Below are 22,091 nucleotides of genomic sequence, written 5' to 3'. Positions count from 1 at the left end.
AAGAGAGACAGAGGAAGTGAGCGGTGAGGTGAGGTGAAGGGGGGAGTAAATGTAGGTCTGGGGCAGCAGAATAATGAGTCAAAATGGCGAGTCGGTGATTTGACGGGACGGTGGCAGGGAAGATGATGCCAGAGCGAGAGCTGTAGCAGAAAAAGTGGGAGTGAATTGTGGATGCGGCTTGAGTCTTGGACTTTGGAGGGGGAAAAGTTAGCAGGGAGAAGCGAGATGGTTGCGGGGAGGCGCATAATATTTTTTTTTTCAGCGTCTTCTCCGGTCTCGGTGTCTCACGGCCAGAAAATTTTCTCTATCTCTTTAACTCTTTTTCAATGGGCTCGTCCATTCTTCTTTACACTCGTCAAACCCGTTGATGTCTTCACATTTCCACTTTGCAAATCTTGTGCCGCCTTGTCCATCACACCTCCGACACGCCAGAACATTTACCAACTCTTGCTATCTCAAGCTGTCGAGGTCCTCCTGCTGCGCCCACACGCTCGACGTCATTGATCGCTGGAGCCGGATCACGTGAAACGCCTTAACCTCGGGACTTTTGACGAGGCTGAGATGCAGCCTTGTTCTACCAAGCTCATAAGCTTTCAAGCACGCCTCACACATTTATCAATACAGTGCACCTAGATCGTTCAGTTTACCTCATGGGGTCCTAGTACTGGTCATCCTCCGTAGGTAGAAAGACATTGAGACTTCCTGTCAAGCCAACGCCCTGAGTTCAGAGAATTCCCAACACATCATCTAAACACTCTGTCGTCTGTGCTGGTGGTGCAACTCATCTGACAAATCGATCGTGCAACATGAGGCTGGGAGGGGTTGTACACGAGCATCCTTGTAAAATGTATTTAGAATTGGTCGCCTTAGCCCCCAGAGGGCCTGACCCGGTTCCACTCCGGTATATAACTCTATCCCAGCTGGGTGCCAGCGATACCCCTCAAGCTTCAATCAGAACCTCAACTGTAGCTCCAAAGCGAGAAATGGCAAAGCCCACGCTTCTGTTCCTGCCTGGTGCATGGCATTCGCCTCCCCACTACGAGGCACTGATGAAAGCCCTCGAGCAGCACGGATATCGATGTGAAGCTTTGGCCTTGCCCACAGTTGATCCCAAGGATCCCCCAAATACCGATGTCGACACTGACGCCAATGCCATTTCCATCGCGATTAGGAACATCTTGTCCTCAGGAAACGACGTCGTCCTCATTACCCATTCATACAGTGGCATTCCAGGCCAGAGCGCAGCCTATTCGTTCGTTGGCCAGAACCAGAACGGACCCCGTCTCACCTCCATTGCAATGATGTGTTCGTTCCTGTATCCGCCACAAACAGCTCTTCTCGCACCCCTCGGAGGTAAACCCCATCCAATCCATGTCGTCTCGGCGGATGGAAATCTGGTTGACGTCGGCGGACCTGGCCCTGACTTCGTTTTCTACAACGATGTGTCAGCTGAAGAAGCAGATCGTTGCAAGGCCATGATCAAGACGCACTCCTGGCGCTGTAAGGTGCTGCCGCCGAGTGCTGAAGGGGCTGGGTGGTGGGAAATCCCAACGAGCTATTTGATCTGTGAGAAGGACCACGCCATTCCGGCGGATTTGCAGAGGAAGATGGTTGCGGACGCAAACGAAGTGTTGGCCCAGAGAGGATCTGATTTGAAAATCCGCGAGGAAACGGTAGACAGCGGGCACAGTCCATTCTTGAGCATGACAGACAGGACGGCAGACTTCATCCGGCGCAGTGCCGGAGAACAGGTGCCGTTCAAGTGATGAATGCAGGGAAAGTAGCTCAGGAGCTCGAAGCATTTAGTCCCAAGCTGAGCACAGCCGGGCTAGGTCTATAACTTGTCTAAGTGTTGGTCTGTGGCTGACAAGATCATTGAGTGACTTCTCCATTCTGCTCGCGCACCAAGGCGTCAAATCTTGCTTTGGCCAGCGCGTACAGCATCTCTGTCAGAGGCATCTCGACTCCCCATTGACGCCCTAGACGAACAGTGTTGCCCACGATTGCTTCCACCTCGAACAGTCGGCCTTTCTTGACATCCTGCAGCATACTCACCTCTCTTCCCTGCCTGGTTTCCGCTCGTCGTTTGCCAATAGCCAGCTTCTGCTCCGCGACTTTCTCGTTCACATTTGGAATGCCCATCTTCTTGGCCAGCTCTATGATTTCCTTCATGATTGACCACACAAGGTCGTAAGCATAGGGGGTTGATGAGAGTAAGAAATCCGCGTCGGTGGACATTGAAAGAGCGCAGATGGGATTCCAAGCACAATTCATCATGATCTTGCCCCAACGAGCGACTTGAATATCATCATGGACTTCGGCTTGGCCGCCACCAGCGATCATTAGTTCTGCCAACTTGGTCGCCGCCGCCTTGTGGGATTTCGGGGCGGTGGAGGGGAAGGTGCCAATCTCGAGGAGATTTAGCATCTCGGGATACTCAATCACGCCTTGCTCCGTTTGCGTCGCAGGCAGGTAGACGACACAGCTGAGAAGTGGATTGTCTGGATATGCCCTGGCCACCTCGTCCTCGATGGCAATACCATTCTGAGCGAGCACAATGGCAGTCTGAGGTCGACCGCGGACAGCAGGCCAGATTAAGTCGCTTAACGACGGCGTCGACCCGGGGAACGATTTGGTCGCAATGAAGACAAAATCGTAGGTGATATCCTCTGGACATTCTGCTGCACTTCTGACAACCAGGTCCGGACGAAACTGCACATTGCCATATCGCTTGCTCAGCAGCCTAAAGCCATTCTGCTTTACAGCTTCATAGTTCGACCGGCACACCGCTGTGACTTGACATCCAGCGCGCTGCAACTGGAGCACATAGACGGCGCCGATACTCCCAGCCCCAAAGAGGAGGATTCGAGGTACGCTATCCATTGTCCCTATAGAGATATCTCAGGAAGGCTGCTGGCGTCGCCCAAGGTAGAGGGCGAGGATAAACGCCTGCCGCCACAGCCCGGAGTTTGACCGGTAGAGCCTAAGATAAACTTGGGCAGTCCATATGGCCTATTACATGAACAAACCCACCAGGCCACGCTTGACGGATATGACGGCCGAATGGGGTGCCTGATCCGACTCTTCGAGAAACGTGCTGACAGGTGAATAAAAGGTTATATCAAGCAACACGCTCTGCACAAGGCTGAGGGTGTCCCCATTCTGTTCGGTTGAGCCGCCAACTTACGACAGAACCAAACATGGAGCGGAACGTGTACATTCCGAACTCTCGCTGACTTACCACGGGCACAAATGACCAGATCGAGACACAGGTAAGAGATGTACTGACGACTAATCGGTGAATCCTGTCGTTGAGTCTCGGTTTCGACGATGCTCGGCTCAAGCAGAGGCCCGAACTGCGATCTGCCCCACTAGCTAACTAATGCCAGGGCTTGGAACGCCTTCCCAAGACACATGCTAACTGTGATAGAAGCACAAAGACCACTCCGAACTTCGTACCGCAGCTGTGGTAACCGAGAAGAGGTAATCTGACGGTCCTCGGTTAGTGGCCCGTCCGTGTTCGTTTCAATTCTGTCCGAAACGGGCATCTTTGAGGCCGGTGAGGAAGCAAACATCCACAGGGGTTGGACCTTTTCCAACTTCACACAGTGGTCGATCTGCCGAAATACGCATTGGATAAAATCATGCAAAACTTCGTTGTTGAAAAGGAGGCGCTGGAACATCCGCCCGCCAATGGCGCCCGTCCAGCCTCGCACTTCTTCTGGAGTCTGCGAATCAACAAAGGCCCAACAGGAGATTCATGACGTGCTAGACCGATCAAGCTTTTCGTCCGTGGTTTAGGGGACATGGAATGGACGTCGACACGCAATGGCTGCGCCAAAGGCGCCCAAAGGTGCCGTATACCCGAGATCGCGGAGCACCCACCCAACACCCACACCAGCATGAACATTACCAATCAGTGGGTATGTTGCATAGCATGATCTATGAAAAATATGCTACCAAGGGGCTAAGGTCTGTGTCTTGAAATATCTTTCGTCATGGCAAGTTCCTCGTCATATATTCCCTTCAAACGTCGCCTTCCGGTCAAGACCACCACCACAGCACAACAGCCATGGAGACGATAGAGAGGATTCTGTCAAGACCTGTCGCTAAACCCTACCGTTCTCGCAAGATCGACCCCGCCATCAGACCATATCTCAACCGCTACGGCCATGTCGACTTTGCACCCGGCGATATCGAAAACCCCAGAGAATGGTCGACGGCACGTCGATGGTACTGCACACTCGTGGGCGTCGTTCTAGTCTGCAATGCCACGTTTGCTTCGTCCAGCCCCTCGGGGTGCCTACGCGGTATCTCTAAAGAATTCCACGTTTCCGAGGTCGCAGCCGGTCTCGTTATCACTCTCTTTCTGCTTGGATACGTTGCAGGGCCTTTAATATTTGCGCCCTTGTCAGAATTCTACGGACGGAGATACGTCTTCTATACAACTTTCACCCTCTATGTGGCCTTCAACTTCCTCTGTGCCTTTGCACCCAACTTTGCATCCCTGCTAATTGGACGCCTGTTGACCGGCACATTTGCAAGTGCCCCTTTGACCAACGCTCCCGGAGTGCTTGCCGACGTCTGGGGACCAGTCGAGCGTGGGAATGCCATGGCGATCTTCAGTATGATGACCTTCATCGGTCCTGCCATCGGGCCTGTTATTTCGGGATTCCTCGAGCTCAAGGAAGATTGGAGGTGGTCATTTTACGTCTTGCTGTGGCTGGGGGGAGCGACGGAGTTACTGATGTTCACCATCCCCGAGACATTCCCCCCGGTTGTGCTGATCAACAAGGCTCGCCGGATCAGGGCGACGGGAATCCCCGAATATCAGGAGCTACAGGCCCCCGCCGAAGCACAGGGGCGAAGGCTGGGCGATATGTTCAAGGTCGCTTTGATACGGCCGTGGCAGATCCTCTTTGACACTATCTCGATCCTCATCGCCATCTACATCTCGGTTGTCTATCTGCTGCTCTACATGCTCTTTACGATATACCCCATTGTGTTCCAGCAGAAGCGAGGCTGGAATTCCGGGGTTGGCGAGCTTCCACTGATCGGCACCGTTATTGGAGCTTGTATTGGTGGTGGCATTATTTTCTACGTCTCGTCGCGGGACAAGAAACGAATGCTGGCTGGTATACCGCGCAAGCCAGAAGATCGATTGCCGGTCGCCATGATTGGCGGCATCATGTTCGCTGTTACGATGTTTTGGTTTGCTTGGACCGCCAACTTCAACAGCATTCACTGGATTGTCCCCACCATCGCTGGCACGTTCTTGTCGACTTCAATCCTCCTCATCTTCGTCTCTTACCTGAACTACCTTACGGACACCTACTTGATGTACACCGCAAGCGCAATGGCCGCAAACACCATCTGTCGATCAGCCTGTGGAGCGGCTGCACCCCTCTTCACGAATCAAATGTTCGGAACTCTTGGAGTAGGCGGTGGTGGCTCACTTATTGCAGGTGTTGCATGCCTTCTGGCGCCGGTCCCTTTCGTCTTCTACAAATACGGCGGACGAATCCGCGAACGGAGTCGATTTGCCCCTACCGACGTTCCTCAGCCCCGAGACGAGGAGAGCCAGGACGAAAAGGCCAAAGGCGCGGTAGATGTGGAGACTCCCTCTAGTTCAAGCTCCGGTTCAACAGTCGCCAGTTTGCGGTCTGAGACCTCTTCACAATTCGGCCCGGACCAACAAGCTGTCCTTGAGGAGACGAAGAAGAGGGAATCGGCGGATGAACCTCGCCACAAGCAAGGCGAGGGAGTGGGCGACAACAAAGAGTTTGCTTGACCAGATTGCTCCTGTTGCGACTCTGATAGGCGAGTTTGGGGGAGCCATTGTCCTGCCCCAGCCCGATTCGAGGGAACCATGCTGTGTGGGCTTCTGGCTTTTGGATGAAAGGCCGCCCTTAAGTCCGCCAAAAGAAAAGCTGGGCCCATCTAGAAAAGGGATGGTGGAGCCTTTTGTTCCATCGCTTACTCAACAAACGATCCACGTTGAGATTGCACTCGGACCATTCCGACAATACCCACCGGCGGAGCATCTGATACATATGCGGAGCCAGAAGGTTAGGACAGCAGGTGGCTCACACAGGAAGGATAGATCTGCATAAGGGAATGGGAGTTTATGGATGGTTGGTCGTACCTCCTTCGTACATGTGTAATTCTTGGGGATGTTTTATCTGGCGACTTTTGGATTCGTTTTGTGTTCTTGGCCTATACGAGTGTGCATGCCTGCACGGCAATGGCGCAATCGGAATCGACCCTCGTCATCTCCCTAGGCCAATCGTGGCTATGCTGTCATGTGTCCACATGACAATGTCGATGAGCATTATGACGACGCAATACGAAGTAGAATTGGGATGGGGTGGAATGGAATTGATTTGTCGGGCAAAACGGCATCTTTGTAAAGAAGGAACTCCGAACCTTGATTTAGATTTGTACATGTATGGTATATAGTGAAGGGCATACAGGGTATGGATGTGTGTGGGCACCATAGGTACCTGCGTTCCTAAGCTATCTATATAGCCATGTGTTCAAATCGACAGAATAATGCGTTAAAACGGGGGCATATCCTGAATCTACTGTTATCCCTCAGGTGCCCAGCCCCTGTCAGATTACGTACGAGAGCACAGAATGCTTTGAGAATACGCAGTACGGAGTACAGAATATGGTTCTTACTCGGGCGGCTCGCAACTATACAAGGCCCGATATGTCCGGCTGGCCAGGATGGGTAGATTGGAGGTGTACCGTAAATCGGCGCTGGCGGGGACCGATAATTTAGAGGTACTATTTGTTTGTACGTAGCCAGCTGTGGATAGAGAAGAGAAGAGGTGGATCTATGGTCCTTGGTACTTGAATACTGTCGAGGCTGTGTACTCCGTCGTACCACTTGATGCCATCTTGGCACCTGTGCCTTGGCTGCAGAGTGGTTTGTCAGGCTACCACGAGTACAGCCTCGCCATGGAGCTGACGTCCTTTACACCACCTCACGGGTAGCAGTGTTTGACTCTCATCTCTCTTCGAATTAGGCGCAATGAACGACGAGGGGCACGGCTTCTGGCGGCGTCGCCACAGCCTTACAAAATTGTCTGATTCTATAGGAGGAAGTTACATCCTCACGCCGGTTCCTCAGCAGCTGCCTGGGGAAAGAAGGACGATTTCCCTTCGGTGGCAAGGAAACCTTGCGAATGCATGGCCCTTGAGTCCGACGAGATTCGACTCATGGTTCTGCATGGTGTCCTCAGTGGCCCCTATTCCCACCGCGATTAAGAGCTTCAATGCTCCCTCAAAACGTTTAGCTTGAATGACGCCTAGGCAACAGGCTATGAAGCCCTGTCTTATATCTGGTCGGCCGGGAATCTTTACGGATATAAAGCTCAGCTTCACCTCGAGGAAATGGGACAACCTATCAGGCAGGCGCTGGCGCCTCACAAATACCGAATCTGGTGCTAACATGACGAGGATGCTAAAAAGTCCGGGTGCCGTACCGTGACTTCGAATCTCATCGAGGCGCTCTCGCAACTCCAAAATGCCTCCGAGCATCGTATCCTGTGGGTCGACGCAGTATGCTTTAAACAGGATGGCGAGGACGCCGAGAAGGCAACTCAAGTGCCCCTGATGGCGACGATATATTCTTGCGCGTCGCGGGTGATGATTTGGCTTGGAGAGGCGCTGTCATGACCGATCATGGATGTCTCGTTCAAAAGACCTGATATCGCCGACTCCGCGTTTGACTATATTACTTAGGTAAACCAACTAGAACCAGAAGAGAGGAACCTCAACTATTAGGGCAAAGTAGTTGAAGTTCGAATCAAAGGATGAATGATATTCGATGGCGAGATGGAGGTTGGAATTACCACACATATAGATTTGAACGAGTCCAATGCTGGATGCGCGTTGTCCAGGGACTGTAGGATGCTCACCTCCTTAAAACACCAGCAGGGGAAGAGTTAGATGGTCCATTTCGTCGGCAGCTATGACGCAATACTGTGTTTATGGGGCACGACGTACAAGTACGACTGGGGCTTCGTCTAAGGAGGTTCCTATCAGGATGGTTCAATCGGTACGACACGGGGCACTCATAACGACGCATAAGTAGTCCAACCACAATGGCGCAAGATCGGTTAAGCACTTTAGAAGATGCCTGCGGAATACTGGCCTTATGAGTGGGTGCGCCTCGAGTCTTTTGGAATATTGCCTTTTGCCGCGTATCCGATTTTGGTGGCAACATACGATGCGTTGACCTTTACGGCGCTACGTGGACGAGTGCCGTACGTGGCTAAAAAAAGTATCATTTTACTGCATTCGACCCCGTTGTGAGAACGGGGCCGCCTCCATCAGGTTTCAACCTGTGTAGAAGCTCACAAGGCTGTGCTCTGTACTCGTACAGTCTCGAGCTAGGCCAGATTGGGGAGCATTTCGCGTAGTCAAAGCGGGGCCGATGTAGATCGTAAGTTCAGCGAATATGTCCGTCGCAACCCCCTCGCCCCTTTATCCGTGCCTCCGACGGACGGGCTCGAGGCCGAGTATCCAACTCGACACATCCAACCTCAACATGGTCGGGGTTCCAGGACGGTCGGAAGCTTGTCGGACCTGCAGGATGCGCTAGAAGGGCGGGAGTTCTCTGGCAGGCGGAATTCCGTCGCCGTGCGAAAAAAATGTGCTGATATCTTGTACTGTTCGTTCAAAGTGCGATCAACAGCAACCATCGTGTGGCCCGTGCAAACACTCTAAGCTTGTCTGCGGAGGCTATCAGAGGGCCCGCATCTTCGTCAACAGCAGACCGGAGCATGGTGATGCCAACACATGCAGCTTCACGCCGGAATCCTACGCACAACCGAGCAAGCCTGGAATTGGGGGCTTCATCCAAGATCAAGTAGTTTTGACGTCACCAACTGCCTTGTTGTTGCTGGAGCGATCTTTGGGATGCACCGCGTTGGAGAGAAAGTACTTGGACTTTTACTGGACCACTCTCCTTCCCAATGGTCAGCCGTTTACGCCTCGAGCGGTACGATACTCGACTACCAGCTGGACTGGAGTCGTACAAGACCTGGGTCAACGACAAGGTCTCGTGCACCTGGCCTTGCTTACCAACGCCCTGGGCCTGCTCGGCCAGGTGAGCGGGCAGCAGCCGATCATCATGCAAGGATGGCGCTTGTACGGCAGATCCTTGCAAGCACTAGCCAAGTCGATCCCTGCCAAAGGTCAAGAAGGTAGTGACGGTCTACTGGCGGCGTCGGGACTCTTGCGTGCATACGAGGTGTGTCTAAACATCTACTCGTGCTGATATGAGCATCCAAACTGATTAACCCATACTGTATCAGTTGATCTAGACGGGCGAGGACCAACGCTCGTGGCTCCCAGGTCCTACCTGGCTAAGGCAAGCCTCTGGGGAGAGGGCCATCATCTGAGCGAGACCCCCCGAAAGCTATGTGGAAGAAAACACCCACCTTCTCTTCGTTGACAGTCGCCTCCATCTGGTAATGTGCACCTTGTGTTGCATATCCTCATCACTTAAAACGCGCTGACGCCGCAAAGGAAGGTATATGCGGACATCCACCTTCGAAAGCGATCTATATTTAGTTCTCCAGCATGGAAGTCAATTCCGTGGCCCCTGCATCCTATGGGTCCCAGAGATAAATTGTTGGATATCATGATCGAGGTTCCAGCTCTGCTAGAAGACCTTGAAGGCCTCCTTGGATGTCTATCTGGCGAAGTGGAAACACAAGCGCTCCTTCGCCAGCAACTGGAAGAGAGGTGTTGGCTCTATCATAGTCAGCTGCAGACATGGTCGGCCAATTCGGGCTCGTCCACAATCGCTTTTGTGGAGGACAAGATCTCCAATGGCCCCCATGAGAGTTCGAAGCCTTCTTCTGAACACTTCGCAATGGCTCATCTGGGCATAATCTACTTAGCAACGTACAATATCATACATGACGTTCTGTGGTACGTTGCCGGAAATGGTCGTGCGGGTCTCTCAGCGTGCATTGATCCCAGACTGTACTGCCGCAAGATTGTGATGCTTATGCCCTTCCTCCAACGCCCTGCTGTGGGTGCGTTTTTCTTGAACATCGCCGGCTTCCCTGCCGCTGAGGCTGTGAGTTTCCTTGCCAGGCAAGATTCACAACGCGAGGTCTCTGAAGAGCGCAGATTGCTTCAGAAAGCCTTTCAAGGCAACCGTGGGACTCAACTGCGGAATTTTCTGAGAACCTAGCCGTGGCGGACTGATCGTGAGACAGAAATAGTCAGCTGCACAAGAAGAGACAAGTAGCACTCCTACCAGAGTCAACTTCGCACCGTATTGTAGTGTTGCCATTAGTACCGCTACCAAGTTATGCATTCCACCATGTTGTTCATGGGGCCATTCTCCTCATTTATCAACATTTGTCGAAAGAGTGCGGAAATTGATCACCTTAAGCTACTGGACGACTCTAAAAGTAGAGTTCAAGAATTCTTGGTGGTTTTCGGGGGAGTTTTTAAAGCGGGTGTCCTGCGGCACCCTTCAATGCCAGGGATTGGGACGAAACAAAACGAGACAATTCAATTACGTTGGCCGATGAGGGCCCTCGTATAACCCGATAGACCTCGCATTGTGACTGACGGAGAGTCGAAACATTCACCCAGCCTGCGGAAGCAGAGAAATGTGGAGTGAGCCACGCCATGCTCACAACAAGCTGTTATTGACCATTCTCTCAATCTCCCGAGGTGTTAGAAGAATATCGTATCTGTAGGACCTGCCAGCATCGAAACAGCTTGTCTCCTCTCCACCACATCAATAACCCTAGTGGGTGTAGACGAAGAACGGATTCTCTCGGTCCGTTTTATCGGCATACGCTAGTTGTTGCCGCAACGTCTCCTTCTCGTCCTCGGTCATGAGAGCAAGCTTCTCGCGATTCTTCTTGTTGAGCCGGTCATTTCGAAATCTGAGCGCCAGGCAGACCAGAACTTGGAACGACAAGGTACTGACATGGTTGTTAGCATCGACGAGTTACGTTAGGACGATAGAGTTTTCGAAAAGGTCCAGCCAGCATTGCTGGTACACGTGTCGGGAGAGACTACTTACGACATGATGGCTGCCTTTCCGCTGATATATCCAGGGGCCTCGGAAGCACGGAAAGATTCGGTCCCGGCAATGTTTCCAGCACAGTACAAGACAAGTGTCAAGGCGTTGACTGTGACTTTCTTCGTGTGACCTCCTAGGTTCGACGCATTCCAAACTAGAAGCAGCATGAAAGCCTGACGTCGCTGTCAGCTAAAATCACCAAAATATGGCCAGAAAACAAAAATGCCTACCGCTGTGAAGGAGTTGCACAGATAAAGTGCAAAGAGTAATGCCCCTTTGCTCTTCGGGACACCGCCAGGGTCGAGACCGATCATCATGGCAAACGCCGCAATGGTTGGTAGAATACTGATAATCATAACGAGGCTTCGATCGTTCCAACGATCGCTGAGGTATCCGGTCAGAATGGTCGAGACAGCCCCAACCACCCCGCCAGGAATGTTCAGTATCAGCTATTTTATGGTCAGTGCAGATTCTTCTATCCGGTCACCTTCGGAGATCCTGTAAAGCTCGACGGTCCAGGGGAACTCACCGCTTGTTGCGCGCTGTAGCCAAACGTTGTCAACAAGATGCTGGAAAAGTTCGGAATTGCCGTTGGAACACTCAGCATCAGAACGCTGACTGCGACAAGCCAAACGCCGGGGTCTTTGAAGACCAAACGCAACTGAGACGTCTTGATCTTAGCATTTTGCGTTCCCGACTGATTGTCCTTGACTCGCAACAGTGTCGCGACCTTTTCCGCATCAGAGAACCGCCTAGCTTTGACTGGAGAATCAGGCAAATATAGGAAAACAAAGACACCAACTACGACCGTCACCAGACCAATCGTGAGAAGGAAGATTCGCCAACTTGCAAAGCTCTTGTTCTTCGAATGGGACACGCCCCAGGACACTAGACCAGCAAAAATGGACGTCAAGCTGTTGTGACGCATCAGCCAAGTCGATAGATCAGCAGGGAAAGGCGATGCCTACCTGTTGCAAACGTAGACATAAGAAATCCTTCGTCCTTGCTCAGATTTCTTGTACCACATAGCAACCACAAGCACAAGAGTGGGTGTCACGCATGATTCGAACACGCCGAGAAGTGCACGGCAGATCATCAGGCCAGCATAGTTTTGGGAAGCTGCGTGGGCCGCCAGCACTGCACCCCAGAGTACAATATTGGCACCGAGGTATTTACCAAGTCGTGAAACCCGTTGCGAGATATATTGAGTGGGAAATTCGGCGGCAAGGTAACCGATATACTATCACTGTCTCAGCATCACAAAAGTATTGGGCAATAACACTTCGCCGTAGCTGAGCATGGCACAAAAAAGAGGCAACTCAAGTCAATTGGACCGACTTACGAAAATCATGGCAACATCAGAATACTGTTGGCCTTTCAGATGAGTATCTTCCCGTAGTCCCATCACCGCAGTATACCCGATGGTCGTCTTGTCCAGGAATTGAAGGAAGTAAGTGGCGATCATGCAAGGGAGAATGGCCCAGTCGATCTTTCGCAAAAGCTTCTTCCGCTTGCGTTCATCGGCCAGAATACTTAAAGCTTCTTGTGTGACACCATCGGCGTTCGGGTGGTCCCGGAGAAATTCGAAAGCCTCGTCGGCGTCCTTGGGATCGATGTTGAGGGTGGCCAAAGCATCTTCAAGGTGGACAACCGTCTCTTGAATTTGTTTCTCCGTGTCGGTCGGAGTGCTGACGACTTCTGCAGCCATGCTGATCAAATTGACCGCTCAGGCCGAGCAGCAACAAGGATTCTTTTCCCTGGAGAAAGTAATGGCAGAGAAGCCAAGAGCAGGTGCCCTATATGGCTGTCGTGGAAGGAAGGTAATCATATATCTGGTGGCAATGAATTGATGAACGGCAGTTGAGTCCAACAACTGCCGTGATCGACAAGGCGGTATTCCACCGTGCCACATATACCAGCATGATTAGCGTCGTCCCAATATCCAAGGAGACGATGTTCAATTCGCGACGACCATGCCTGGTGAGACGAAGGTACTTGGCACGCCGTAATTGCGGGGATTTTGGGGTCAAGTCGTGGGGAATATGGACTTTTGGGGGTAGAAAGGGCTCAATAGCCGCCTCTACAGGAGATCAAACAGAGAAGAGTGGTGCTGGCATGCGAATTAGCCGTCTGAAGGATTGAGACAGCTTCGGATCGAGGCAGGCATGCTACCAATCGCAATATTGGTTTCTGCATCAACTCCGGCAACAGTTCCACTTGTTGGCAGCTCGAATGGGCCATCAAAACCGGAATGTGCATGCCGTTCTCTTTCTCGACAGATACGCTTTGCGACCAGTTCAAAGCTGTAGCCCTTCTCTCCAAGACACCGCAGCCTTCAACATGGCCTTTCGGCAGTTCTCAAGGGCTCAAAATGGGGCTGCTGGGGACGATAAAGGAGATTGCAGACGGTGGGCAAGGTTGGATCATATGCCATAAATACGAGCGCTGCCTTGGCCTCCACTTACCGTGTCTTTCGGTCTCCTGGCCATTCATGTCAGGCGCGGAAGCCACCAGCATGGACACTTCCATCCTGTCTGCGAAGAATTTGGTGCAGTCACTTTAGACAACTGCGAATACGAAGGAACAAGCTCAAGCAAGCTCCGAACAATGCCAAGAAGTGGGATGGGAAACTGCGCTCTGCGGCTAAAGCTTCACTCTATACGGCTGACTAAACTATTGTGGAGCTTGGGTCGAGGAACTGCAACTTCTCCGAGCCTCGCTCTCCTGTTCAGTTTGGCGTGAATAGAGGAATTACCTAGGTGCTCTTGTCGAGTCTAACACTCTTGTCCTCGGGCTAACTAGGTTCTACAAGCATCTAGACGGGACCGTAAATCCTTCAATAAATCAAGATCTCATCTTCAAGTTCGAATGTGGGAGCCATTACGATACTGTCGTGAAATCTCCATGTCATGATCACCTCGTTATCTACTTCTATCAATACACGGTGTATTTGTTCAAGAAAGATCGGCCAGACCGTCTAGCTCAAAGTGAAGTTGCAGCATAATCTTCTCGTACCTGAAATCTTCAACCGCATTGTCACAAGTCTCAGGCAGCAGATACCCGAGCAACAGTTGTGACAGCGTATCGACCGTGGAAATGTTCAAATGCTTGATCACATTCACCATCTCAACAATTGGCCAAGTTCTCGGATGGAGCTGCAGCTGCGGAGCCTCTTGCTGCGTCATGAGAACCTGCCAAACCTTTTCGAGAGACCCTTCTCTGTCGATAGCATGGTCGACAAGTCGTCTCTGGACTGCTATCAACTGGTTTTGGGGGTCGCAGACTTCTCGGTGAGCAGAATCCGTTCCTTCTAGAAAGACATCGAAGATGAAAAGCAGCGTCGACACCAATGAAGTCGACTTGCGAAGTCTGTTCATCTGCGTTGGCTGTTGATTGAGAGCATGCCGCATCACATTCAGTCGATGCAACACTGTTTTCAAAGGTGCAAATGATGCTTCGTGGAGGATATTGGCCTGAGAATGAGGTAATGACATGTGTCCTTGAATTTTTGAAAGTGTGTCAAACAGCCTGGCCCGACGGTAATAGACATCGGGCCTTGTTTGCAAGGCACCAGGACTGCCCACGGCGGGCACCATCATTCTAGTGTCGATAGCAGAATATCCTGGCAGTGTACATATACACCTGAGAAGTCAGCCTTGTTTCTCGAAAAGGATGAAGTCGACTCACCAAGCCAGAAGCCACAGCGTCTCCGGTGAAAGATTGCGCAGCCCTCCACGGCAATTGATGGATCTCTGAAGCCCGTTCAGATGCGTTTGAATATTATCCGTTAGCGATTTCGGGAGTAGCCTCCCTTGAGTTGAACCTCTTTCTGGTCCACTTCGAGCAGATCCTATCGATAATGTTGCTTCGTATGCCCATAGGTTGAGCACTGCCAAGATAGTGTCGTCAGAAACACCACGGGGGCGTTGTAGATGCTCTTTGAGCAAGCCGATGCCTTCAAGGATCAAGCTGAGAGTTTCAGAGCTTGGTGTCTGCTGTCCTGTTTCGATATCGCGGCGAAGACTGGAAATCGCAAGGAGTATTCGTGCCGACACCGAGCGGGTCATTATGTGATTCACCATGACGGTTGCCGGCGAGGTAATGTTACTCGACTGCTCTGTCTCGTAGAGGCGACATATCACAGAACCGTGCACTGTCGACATCAGTCGTCTTTGATTGCGACCGACAGCCAAAGTTATGACTTACAGTAGTCAAGCAGCTCTTGCGTGTTGTAAGTAGGTTTCACTGGACTTTCTGGGAGCTCCATGAAGTCCGAAAGAGAACAGGGCGGACTGAAACATGGTGAGGAGGACGCCTCATCCATTATGCTTCCAGCGGTCCATTGAGACTGTTGGGGGGATGAAGGTCTTGAACTGAAGTCGCTCAGAGAGTCAGACGATCCTCCGACATCTGCCCCAGTGACATCTATTCGAACTGGCACTTGTTCCATATCTTCTCGGCGTAGCCAGGGAAGCACACGACTTTGCGATCGCGTAGCCATTTGCTTTTGACGACGGATGGAATCGCGCTTGCGTAGAACTAGCCAGAGGGCGATATCTCAGCAAGGAGAATCCCGGTGTTGAGAGCAAAGGCTTACATTCTTTCATGACATGCCGACTTTTGCAAGTGCCGCGCTGGCTGTCGCCGGAAATGAAAAGATATTTGGGAACATATTGGGTCGCGGGAGTTTGGGTGAGAACAACACTCATCTTTGGCCTGAGGCAAATATCTTTCGCCTGGAAAGAAACAAGGGGTTTTTCAACAACGCAGGAGGTTGCTGTGGGCTCTGGAGGAAGCCCAGGGCGCAGTTAAACCTACTTGTAATCATGAGCATGGTGCACAAGAAGAACGAAACGAGATCGTGTCTCCCGAAGAGGTTCACAAATCTCGATGGCCCTATCCCCGTCATCATGTCGGACCCTGCTCATTCGTCCCTGTAGGGGGAGATGGGTTGCATGACCCGGAATTTCTCTGGGACCTGATGACTTTGCAAGACCCGGCAGGGCCAGCGCCTCCGTGTCCCCTGATGCATTGATTGGCCAGCAACCATTGTCCCAAAAGAGCTCGGAGTCTACACCAATCAGACAGCGCGACAACTGCCTGCCCTTTGAGGCCTAGTGTGTGGACACGAGGCTAGGCCCTGCAACTTGACCTTGGTGCTTACCAATAGTGCGAATAAGTGTGGGCTAGGGAGGACAAGGGGCCAATCATCTTGAGGATTACGAAACCTACTAATGTCGGTTCGGGGCAACGGCAGTTTTGGGCAGTCACAATGAGAAACTCAAAGGGGGCACAGGGTGCAACAAGCTGGCCGTGATTCGTTTTCCAGCTAGTCGAGATTGCACTCTTTGGTTGGTGATGGGCGCAGACCTGGTTCGGTTTAGCGGTGGCGAGCGGACCTCAGTCTTCAGCTCAACCATTGGAGTCGACGAGGGGTTTCCAAGACGAGCAGGCTCTCTGTTTCTCTGTCAAGTCTGTTCCAGAGTTGCAGACGCAGGCGAGGAATGGAACCCTCGCAGCGGAGTCTGTCTCTACCAACGTCAATGATTCAACTTTGTAACTCTTCAAGTTGCGCCTGCGTTTACCTCTTTGAGGATGGATGAACGAAAAGCGCCGAGTCATGCTGCTCATGGCGCCCTACATAACCCTGGCAAAGGGGACAGGTCTTCCGACCGAGACAACGGGAGTGAAGGAGGCGAGTCGTCGAATAAGTATCGAAGAATCGATCAGGAGGGTGCCAGAACTTCGACGGCTTCCGAGCAAAGCAACCGTTTCTTGTTCGTCGACTCGTCCTCCACTGGGCAAAGACCGCGTTCTGACCAGCGAGCAATCAATGCACACATCCAGCAGACTGCGCACAGAAATCGAAAGCAAGCCGCACAAAGGCTGAGAACGACAGGGACCGCAAACATAGGACGCTATCGACGTGAGCCGCAATTGCAGCCACGGCCGATCGAGCCTCAACCGACTACTCCCGTCACCCTTGGGCGACGCGGTCCTCTTCAACCACAGCCATTTACCAGTCATGAGAGCGCTTTGACGCCACAATCACCGCTCACGCCGCGAGAAGAGACTGTTAGTCCCGAACCGCCAGCGCCTGCACGCTCGGAATCTCCTCCAGAATTCGACCGTGAGCAAGTCGACCGATTACGGCACTATAGCAGCGTTCGTGGAGCGGAAGTTCGCAACGCCATCACTACGCAGCAGCATGAACGAAATGCGTCCACTGAAGTCACTCGACGGGCGAACTTGGAAGACGAAAAAACCTCGGTGAGGTCCATGCTCACCCAGATTTTGCAACGACTGGATGCTGGCCATGCGGGCCGCTTGATTCAACCTTCTCCTAATTCATCACTGGACAACACACTCCTTGACCCCTTTAATATCAGCTCTGTACATATTACCCCAAGCATGAATGCTGTTTTGCGTCATTGTAAGTTGTCTCATCTCCGAGTACCACCGTTTGCAAGCCTGTGTCTGGGCTAGCCTTCCGAGTTAGGCGCGCGAGTTGCTCAGAAAGCACGCTCTTCTCTGATATACTTGGAAAGCTCCTTTTAAAATGTTACTGCAGCTAGTACCATGCTAGCTGTCCTTGTCGCAAAAGTGAGGAGGCTCTTACACGGCGTTTTTCCCCTTGAATTTCCAGCCTTGACGAGGTCAGAGTGTTTCAATATACTCTACCACCGACAGCGCGGCCGTAGCTCGCAAGATTGGCCGAAGTTGGGCAGAAGCTGACTTTCTTTGAATAGTTTCCGATGTTATGATACCCAGCGTGTTTCCTACTCGACACCAAGCCGAAATCCAGACTCGATGGGCCTTTCAAAATGCTGCCCAGGATCCACTGGTCTTGTACTCCCTCCTAGCCGTTGCGTCAGCCGAGCGAAGTTCGCGTTTGGGACAATTACGAAATGGTTCGATCGAGACGACATTCACCGAAGCGGACCTTGAAAACCGCATCGTCCCTGATTTTGTTTCATATAAGGTGAATGCAGTGAGGATTGCGAATGAGACGATGAAATCAATGGAAAAGGCCGCCCAGGCTTCGACGATTTTTGCTATGATGTGTTTGCTTTCTATCGAGGTACGCGGAGCATTTACGAGGCGCCCTCGGTACTCCTGATACTAAAGAATCCACGGCAGGTTATCACGGGAAATCAAAAGGAAATATTTGCGCATGTTTCGGGATTGCAGAAACTGATCGCCTGGCGCGGCGGGTATCATGGGATACCTCCTCATGCTACGGAGCTCATCCTATCGTAAGACATTGGCCACTCCTCAACTGCGCAATAGCAGATCTAATCATGATGACAGTACTTCTTATATGTGCGCCGCGCTGACACGATCTTTACCTGCGGCGCCTCCTACCTCTGCACTGCCTTCCCTCCCTGCAAGTTTGGTCGAAGAAATTAGGCAAAACGTGAGTGAGGACATGAAAAAAATGGGCATGGGCATATTGACCGCGGACATTGATACCATAATGGACTGGAGAATATCACAAGCTTTTCGAGACATGAAGGATGTCGTTCAATACCGGGAATACTACCACGAAAAGCAGCTGCTCCCTGCGCCCGAGGAAAATGACTACATCAACGCCAAAAGCTACCATTTCCGCTACGCAGCATTGTCCGCACCGTTTGAGCCACGAGAGCCTGCCAGCGACAAAGAAGAGGCCTGTCGCCTCGCGTTGCTCATCTTCTGGTTCAGCATCTTTCAGATCTCTCGACCCGATTCTGCACTCAACCGGACATTGACCTCACAGCTGAAGTCCGCCTTGCAGGCTTCAGATTTGAAAGGTCTCTGGGGCCCCCATTATCAGCTCCTGGCATGGGTTCTCCTGCTGGGTGCATATATCTCTGCGGGCCAGAGAGAGAGACCGTGGTTCGTGCTGAATCTTGCGAGGGTGTCTAGAGTGCTCAGACTCCAAAACTGGGATGAGGTCCGCCAGTTGCTATTGCAATTCTTCTATCTCGACCGGATCTACGCTGAGGGTATGCAACAGAGCTGGGAGGAAGCCTCACTGTTGGCGGAGACGATGGAGGCTGGGCTTGCATGATTTACGAAGATACTGGACGAATCTTTCATCTTGTTACTGCCGGCATTCATCGAGCGACGTTTGCTTCTTGAGCGTTCTTTGCATATGAGCAACGACTTGAGCGTTTTTGGCACTGCCTTTTCTGTGAGGAGCTTCGAGCTCATTACGACCCGCAATGCGTCGATTCGGAAAAGTATTTTGCAATTGAGATATTGTCTCGTGCAAGTTCACCAAGGCTTCCTGACCCACTTTACCTATTTGCGCTCGCTAAGTGAACAGCTTGTAAGGGGCGGAGTACTCCATACAGCTCCTCCTAAGTACCTCGCTGACCTTATCTACGTCAACCTCTAGTTGCCGATGCCGGAAGACGAGCTGTGGTCTGACAAAAACTACAAAGCCGCGCGCAGAGGCAGAGAGTGCAACTGATTTTTGTCAGACAGCCCCAATTTGATCGTGTACGAACCCGTTCAAGCCCGTTATGGGCATCTTTTGTCCAACCTTCACCTTCCGTCTTTCAATTCCTCTCTCTCACCGCTGGGCACGCCGTTTGGGATTTTGCTTTAGATACACCGCGCAAGGGAAAGGCTCAATAACGCTTCATTGCTTCCCCAAACCCCATTCTAACCGATTTCTCAGGACGTTGACGGCCTGAGAAGCCACTCTAATCTCGATTTAGGTCATTGGAGAGGCGTCAAGCTCCAGACGGTATTGATGGCGCTTTTTCGAGTGGATGAGCAAAACGATTCATGTCTTGACGGCGATGGCTTTGTCGTGATTTCCAAACCCGCCGAGTCGTCACAGAATGGAATGCCTGAGATATTCCGGCTGCCTCGCTGCAATGGCCTAGATCTGTATGAGGTCTCGGTAGATGAGCTCCAACATCTCTACTCTACCGGGGCATTGTCCTCTGTTGACTATGTGAAATTCTGCTTAGACAGAGTTCAAAAAGTGAACGCTTCCCACTGCCCTCGAGATCTCTGGCTGACGGCACCAAGATTAACCCGTATCTCGAATGTGTTATCGAGACCAATCCCGACGCGCTCGATCATGCCCAGGCCTTGGATGAGGAACGGAAGCAAGGCAGCGTCAGAGGCCCATTACATGGTATTCCCGTGCTTGTTAAAGATGTAAGTCGACGCTGATGGTCCCTTCGCGGCGAGGCTGACAAGCAATTTGTGCGGCTAAAGAACATGGCTACGGCAGATAAGATGCAAACGACAGCGGGCTCGTGGGCCTTGCTCGGCTGTATCGTCCCAAAAGATGCACACATCGTCCATCTTCTGCGCCGAGCGGGCGCGATCATCCTCGGCAAAACCAACCTTGATGAATGGGCAGGAATGAGAGGCAGCATCTACTCGATGGGGTACTCTGCCCGTGGTGGGCAATGTCGGAATCCGTACATGCTGACTCGCTCCCCGAGTAAGCATCTGCTCTTCGATTCTGGGTTGGTTCCACCAGAATCACTAATTTGAATAGATGGCAGCAGCTCAGGCAGTGCCGTCAGCGTCTCAGCCAATATTGTCCCGCTCGCGTTCGGCACAGAGACAGACTGCAGCGTGATCAGCCCCGGTATGGTCAGTGGTGTTGCCGCGATCAAGCCGACGGTCGGTCTCACTTCGCGTGGAGGAGTCATTCCTATCTCAGAGACACAGGATTCCGTCGGCCATTATGGGAGATGCGTCGCAGACGTTGCCCGTGCATTGGACATCATCGCGGGTCCCGACCCTGACGACAAGTTCAGTACTCAGCCTGGAAGACGTCAGCCAAACAGTTATTATGAATGCCTTGTTGACAGGCACGCGCTCAAGGGTGCAAAGTTTGGTCTGCCAAGCAAGTGCTTCTGGGATGCTGCTCCGTATCCTCAGCGACTTGTTGCAGAGAAAGTCTTGGATCTTATAAAGCAAGCAGGTGCCGAAATCATCCTCGTTGATATGCCGTGCGCCGAAGAGAGATTGGGCAAGCACGGGATCTGGGACTGGTAAGTTGCAATATTATCGTGATTTCCTCGACAATTTTAGTCTCTAGAGATATCCTGACTCGCTCATTAGGGAACGCTACGGCGAATCCAACCCTAAAATCTCCGAAATCACCGTCAGCAAAGTTCAGACATATTACCTTATGAACCAATACCTGAGCAAACTGAAAAACACACCCATTAAGACTCTGGAGGATATCGTGCGCTTCAACGACGAAAACCGCGGCTCCGAAGGCGGCCAGGCCGCCGATTTACCCGCGTTTCCTGATGGCCAGCGGCTTTTCCGCAAGTGCGTCGAGACCAAGGGCATCAAGGATGAGACGTATTACGCCGCGTTGACGCATATCCAATCTCAATGCCGCGAAAATGGGATTGATGCTGCATTGAAATGTCCTTTGAGCAGCCGGCGTCCGCAGTCTCCCCATCATGAAGAAGAACTTCTCGACGCTCTCCTCTTCTGCGACGTGAAAGCGGGAGGCATCCAGATTGCCGCTCAAGCAGGCTATCCTGTGATGACGATTCCTATCGGCCTTGATCCAGACGGCATGCCCGTGCCGTTGACACTGCAGCACACTGCTTGGCAGGAAGACAAGCTGATCAAGTGGGCGAGTGCCATTGAGGATCTCCTGAGCCACTATGATGAAGAGCATTCTATACCGCCAAGCGATAGATGGCGTATGCTGGGACGCGTCCCGCCCACGTTCATGGACCATTTGCGCAAGAACATCCCCACTGATATGGATTATCACTGGCCGGGCCGCCATCGAGATCATGCTGTTTAAAGGGCCTTTGATCCCCTCTGTCGTCTACCGGTGCCGTGGGCCAAGGATGGCCGCACGTCAGCCTCATACGTGGTGGTCTCCCACCCAATCAGGCATGATTTCTCGTGAGATTAGCCGAACCGCGCCAACCTGCAAATGGCCAACAGTCCCCACTGGTTGAACTCCCTCGCTCTATGTGTATGCCTTTACGCTGCTGTCAACGCGCTATTAGCCTCTGCTAGTCCCGCCAAGCCATAA

The 22,091-nt window shown here is 52.1% G+C and overlaps 7 protein-coding genes across 7 annotated transcripts; 4 read left to right on the top strand and 3 right to left on the bottom strand.

The window, feature by feature from the left end:
* Positions 1–983: 983 nt before the first annotated feature.
* On the top strand, positions 984–1,766 carry Z519_06091 (uncharacterized protein; the record flags this gene model as incomplete). The annotated part of the gene is made up of 1 exon (XM_016763831.1): positions 984–1,766. One exon carries the CDS (start codon positions 984–986, stop codon positions 1,764–1,766), a length of 783 nt encoding a protein of 260 aa, XP_016620155.1.
* A 106-nt stretch (positions 1,767–1,872) lies between these two features.
* On the bottom strand, positions 1,873–2,883 carry Z519_06090 (uncharacterized protein; the record flags this gene model as incomplete). Its single annotated transcript, XM_016763830.1, has 1 exon — positions 1,873–2,883. One exon carries the CDS (start codon positions 2,881–2,883, stop codon positions 1,873–1,875), a length of 1,011 nt encoding a protein of 336 aa, XP_016620154.1.
* Positions 2,884–4,072: 1,189 nt separating this feature from the next.
* Z519_06089 (uncharacterized protein) lies at positions 4,073–5,791 on the top strand (the record flags this gene model as incomplete). Its single annotated transcript, XM_016763829.1, has 1 exon — positions 4,073–5,791. The coding sequence occupies one exon, from the start codon at positions 4,073–4,075 to the stop codon at positions 5,789–5,791; it is 1,719 nt and encodes a 572-aa protein (XP_016620153.1).
* Positions 5,792–8,467: 2,676 nt separating this feature from the next.
* Z519_06088 (uncharacterized protein) lies at positions 8,468–10,216 on the top strand (the record flags this gene model as incomplete). Its single annotated transcript, XM_016763828.1, has 4 exons — positions 8,468–8,560; positions 8,693–8,795; positions 8,874–9,262; positions 9,545–10,216. 4 exons carry the CDS (start codon positions 8,468–8,470, stop codon positions 10,214–10,216), a joined length of 1,257 nt encoding a protein of 418 aa, XP_016620152.1.
* Positions 10,217–10,783: 567 nt separating this feature from the next.
* Z519_06087 (uncharacterized protein) lies at positions 10,784–12,773 on the bottom strand (the record flags this gene model as incomplete). Its single annotated transcript, XM_016763827.1, has 6 exons — positions 10,784–10,964; positions 11,066–11,238; positions 11,296–11,514; positions 11,595–11,979; positions 12,034–12,305; positions 12,408–12,773. 6 exons carry the CDS (start codon positions 12,771–12,773, stop codon positions 10,784–10,786), a joined length of 1,596 nt encoding a protein of 531 aa, XP_016620151.1.
* A 1,246-nt stretch (positions 12,774–14,019) lies between these two features.
* Positions 14,020–15,774, bottom strand: Z519_06086 (uncharacterized protein; the record flags this gene model as incomplete). Its single annotated transcript, XM_016763826.1, has 4 exons — positions 14,020–14,707; positions 14,753–15,218; positions 15,272–15,604; positions 15,663–15,774. The coding sequence occupies 4 exons, from the start codon at positions 15,772–15,774 to the stop codon at positions 14,020–14,022; spliced, it is 1,599 nt and encodes a 532-aa protein (XP_016620150.1).
* Positions 15,775–16,660: 886 nt separating this feature from the next.
* On the top strand, positions 16,661–21,854 carry Z519_06085 (uncharacterized protein; the record flags this gene model as incomplete). The annotated part of the gene is made up of 9 exons (XM_016763825.1): positions 16,661–17,498; positions 17,815–18,146; positions 18,206–18,321; positions 18,377–19,053; positions 19,774–20,045; positions 20,093–20,224; positions 20,285–20,516; positions 20,574–21,075; positions 21,146–21,854. 9 exons carry the CDS (start codon positions 16,661–16,663, stop codon positions 21,852–21,854), a joined length of 3,810 nt encoding a protein of 1,269 aa, XP_016620149.1.
* Positions 21,855–22,091: the final 237 nt, after the last annotated feature.

The sequence above is a fragment of the Cladophialophora bantiana genome (genome assembly GCF_000835475.1).
Source record: "Cladophialophora bantiana CBS 173.52 unplaced genomic scaffold supercont1.8, whole genome shotgun sequence".
Classification (NCBI taxonomy): Eukaryota; Fungi; Ascomycota; class Eurotiomycetes; order Chaetothyriales; family Herpotrichiellaceae; genus Cladophialophora; species Cladophialophora bantiana.
Note: the sequence above shows the minus strand (reverse complement) of the source record. Positions and strands in the feature narration are given on the sequence as shown.